This window comes from Camelina sativa, chromosome 17, assembly GCF_000633955.1.
Source record: "Camelina sativa cultivar DH55 chromosome 17, Cs, whole genome shotgun sequence".
Taxonomy (NCBI): Eukaryota; Viridiplantae; Streptophyta; class Magnoliopsida; order Brassicales; family Brassicaceae; genus Camelina; species Camelina sativa.
In genome coordinates, this window is record NC_025701.1 from 16,503,690 (window position 1) to 16,507,867 (window position 4,178).

The following is a 4,178-nucleotide window of genomic DNA, read 5'->3' on the forward strand; positions in this document are numbered from 1 at the left end:
TCAGCCAGATCGACCACTCCGAAGTCCGACCTCGACGAAATGAAAGAGAAGGACTTTGTTGGGGAGCAATCCGGGAAATGAGCTAGCAGGGACACAGAAAGGTTCAGACTTTGAGAGGATAATGCAGAGATCTCCGATGTCATTAGTGTAAACCGCATTTCCTTCTTCATCAAGCTTGAACACCATTAAATATTCTGTTTTCATTATGGTGTCAATGGCCTCGAAGGTCTTCTGGTACCACTTAAGCAAGAATGTTTCACCCGTGGATTGTGACTCCACCAAGTGTTCGCTCGTGGTGCATGAATTCAAAAGCTCCCGTTTGGTCTTGGTCAGCTCGGGAAAGCCTTGATATCGCAACTTCTGAATCTTGGGTGTGTGCTTGTGTTTGTCGAGATCCCATGATGCAATGAGGTGGCCTCCAGATCCGGGTATGCGAAACATGTCATGTTTCTTTGAAAACATGACTCGGGAGGAGAAGAAACAGGGGTTTTCGATTCTGACGTTGATCCATTCGGAGTTCCTTTGACCCGGTCTGCAAAAGCTGAGCTGAGGTCCCAAGAACTTAGCAGCCACAACACAATCCTCTTCGTCTGGAGAAGGTGTGGACATTGCCACGTTGGTGACGATTTGGGTTTGGCAATGACGCAGAGTTACAAGAGGAGGCAACGAGATACGTTTTGGATCTGAATCTGATGCAGCCGGGTTTATATCGTCTTGGAGACGCACAGTTCCGTTCTTCAAAGAAGCTACCCAGCCATGAGATAAACCTATAGTTACCATTGCATCAGCAACATCGCCTTGGTTTTCACTTTCTTCTTTAGGGTACAATTTCTGCCATGGGATAGTAGGCCAATACACCAACTCAAGAGGCGCCTTTTTTGCCAAATGATCATAAGTACTTTTTTCACTTGTATGATAGAGATATTTTAGTTTTCCGTGACCCGGTCCACAAAGTTTAGCGACGAGCATGACGCAAGGAGGAGTTTGCAGCAAGGAAGATGAGGAGCCATTAGAAACATGGGGAGAGGCTCTTACCAACACCGGTTTACGAAGGCAGAGCTGCGATGCGATGGCTGGTTGAGAAGCAGATACATTTATCGTTCTTAGCAGAAAAACAAGAGATTAATACAGAAGAATTGGTAATCTTGTTCACAACGTCTTCCCCCTCAATTGGTAATATTAATACACAATGAGTAACTTGGCCACCAAGTTTTCCATCTCCAAATTTGTTATGGTATCTTTATGACTTTATGGATGCTTTTGTTTCCTTGTTTTGGTTTAATTTTCATTCACTTCCAACCTTTACCCCTAAACAACTCAAATCTTTGAAAGCTTTTTTTTTTTATATAATTGAAAATAAATAAATGGGACAATTGCATTTTTAGTACCTTTATTTGCATTTAAAAGAGAACGTAGACCCTATATTCGTTTTTCGAGAAACATAACCACTAAGGGTGTTGAAATTACAGTTGACCCCCTTACGACCAAACAAAAAACAGAAGCCAAAATGACAGATTTAACCCGATGAAGTCTGCAATAGATATCTTTAAGCTTGATTTCAAATTGACGTCAAAAGGGAGACTTCAAAGTAAGTCTCCTTTTTAATTATAGGTTAAATGTTAATTTTAAAAATTATAAAAAATAATTTGGTTAACCGTTTGACCAAATAATAACCACATAGACTTCCTGCATTGTAATAAAATAATTTTACATATAAACTAGTCAAATTAAAGGAGGTAAAGCTGATTAGGTTAAAATTATTTGATTTAGGGTTTGCTTAAGTAGACTTCTCTGTAGACTATTGGTGGTTGACTTCAAAGTAAGTCTACTCCTTAATGTTCGGTTAAATTTTAAATTAAAAAATTATAAAAAATAATTTGGTTAACCGTTTGACCAAATAATAACCACATAGACTTCCTGCATTGTAATAAAATAAATTTACATATAAACTAGTCAAATTAAGGAAGGTAAGGCTGGTTAGGTTAAAATTATTTGATTTAGGGTTTGCTTAAGTAGACTTCTCTGTAGACTATTAGTGGTTGACTTCAAAGTAAGTCTACTCCTTAATGTTCGGTTAAATTTTAAATTAAAAAATTATAAAAAATAATTTGGTTAACCGTTTGACCAAATAATAACCACATAGACTTCCTGCATTTTAATAAAATAAATTTACATATAAACTAGTCAAATTAAGGAAGGTAAGGCTGGTTAGGTTAAAATTATTTGATTTAGGGTTTGCTTAAGTAGACTTCTCTGTAGACTATTAGTGGTTGACTTCAAAGTAAGTCTACTCCTTAATGTTCGGTTAAATTTTAAATTAAAAAATTATAAAAAATAATTTGGTTAACCGTTTGACCAAATAATAACCACATAGACTTCCTGCATTGTAATAAAATAATTTTACATATAAACTAGTCAAATTAAAGGAGGTAAAGCTGATTAGGTTAAAATTATTTGATTTAGGGTTTGCTTAAGTAGACTTCTCTGTAGACTATTGGTGGTTGACTTCAAAGTAAGTCTACTCCTTAATGTTCGGTTAAATTTTAAATTAAAAAATTATAAAAAATAATTTGGTTAACCGTTTGACCAAATAATAACCACATAGACTTCCTGCATTGTAATAAAATAAATTTACATATAAACTAGTCAAATTAAGGGAGGTAAGGCTGATTAGGTTAAAATTATTAGATTTAGGGTTTGCTTAAGTAGACTTCTCTGTAGACTATTAGTGGTTGACTTCAAAGTAAGTCTACTCCTTAATGTTCGGCTAAATTTTAAATTAAAAAATTATAAAAAATAATTTGGTTAACCGTTTGACCAAATAATAACCACATAGACTTCCTGCATTTTAATAAAATAAATTTACATATAAACTAGTAAAATTAAGGGAGGTAAGGCTGATTAGGTTAAAATTATTTGATTTAGGGTTTGCTTAAGTAGACTTCTCCGTAGACTATTCGAGGTTGACTTTCTTATGCCATCAACTAGTAATATTATATTATTTTAAGCTCACCGATAATTTAACCAAACCGATAGATGAAACTAACCGAATGCGTACCAATCTAACCTAACCGATGGCAGTAACCATATAAATACTTCTTTCTGTAGGCGAACCCTAGTTTGTATGTGCTTTCTCTCTCTCCACAATTTCTCTCTCTAAAATTCCGATATTGTTGCTCTCTAAAATTCAGATTCTATCCTCATCATTTATCGTCTTCGAAACTGAAGGAGATCTCAGATAAGTATTCTCATCATAGGAAGTCGGCTATTTGCTTTTGTAATGCTTTAGCTAATTTTGTTCGAAAATATATATGTTCTCATAGTTTTTTGTTCATTTTGCACACAGATATGGGGTTATACAGCTACACTCAGCCATCTTCTAGTTCTTTGCAAGTATGGAGTGAAGGTCCACCCGAAGTAAACTTCACTGGCCTGACAGTTGGAATTCCTGATAGATGTTTATGCGGAAGGGAAACCGTTATGAAATGTTCCACCACAGCCGACAATCCTGGAAGGATTTTCTTTGGATGCAATAACCATGAGGTTGTTATATTTTATGATGGTTTATTCGTTTGGTATAATTATTATTTGAGTATAGATAATATTCTTATGGTATATTTACTTCTATGATACGGTATAGGATGGAGAGGACCATATTATGAAATGGTGGGATGAGGCTATAATGCAAGAACTTCAAGCAATGAGAGGTGGACTTGATGACCAAAGGGATTCTATTACAGCCATCAAGGAAAATGATGAAATGCTATGGGTTCAGCAGGAGCTAGAGAAGGTGAAAGATCAGATGAAGGAATTACGTCTGTTAATTCGTCGTGTACGCGGGGTGGTCGAGAATGTCTTTATCGCCGGTATAATCTTAATTGTTGTATTAATCTCTTTTGCTTCGTAGATCTTTCAATTAAAATCTGTGAACCTCTCTTTATCGTGGCCGTTTGTTTGAATGGCGTATTTATGTCTGTAATCTGTGAACTTGCTTCTCTGTTTCTGTAATATTTAGACGATATCGTTGACTTCATTACTTGACCTATTTAGTAGACTTCTCCCGTATACATTAAGAAGTCAGTCGACGTAGTCTATGCGTTAATGATTTACGACGCGACGGTTTGTGTTATTAATTATGTAACTGTTCATTGTAACCGTTTCGTCTCGTATATATAAAC

At 35.6% G+C, this 4,178-nt stretch overlaps 2 protein-coding genes across 2 annotated transcripts; one reads left to right on the forward strand and one right to left on the reverse strand.

Annotated features, from left to right (window-relative positions):
* Positions 1-969, reverse strand: LOC104759549. The gene has a single exon (XM_019238938.1). The coding sequence runs from the start codon at positions 967-969 to the stop codon at positions 1-3; it is 969 nt and encodes a 322-aa protein (XP_019094483.1).
* Positions 3,349-3,907, forward strand: LOC104759550 (uncharacterized protein At4g04775-like). Its single transcript, XM_010482457.1, has 2 exons — positions 3,349-3,543; positions 3,641-3,907. The coding sequence occupies exons 1-2, from the start codon at positions 3,349-3,351 to the stop codon at positions 3,905-3,907; spliced, it is 462 nt and encodes a 153-aa protein (XP_010480759.1).

Coding starts and splice junctions, on each gene's coding strand:
- LOC104759549 (XM_019238938.1), bottom strand. CDS start 969: ATGCTCGTCGCTAAACTTTGTGGACCGGGTCACGGAAAACTAAAATAT.
- LOC104759550 (XM_010482457.1), top strand. CDS start 3,349: ATGGGGTTATACAGCTACACTCAGCCATCTTCTAGTTCTTTGCAAGTA. Junction 3,544..3,640: donor TTGGATGCAATAACCATGAG/GTTGTTATATTT, acceptor GATACGGTATAG/GATGGAGAGGACCATATTAT.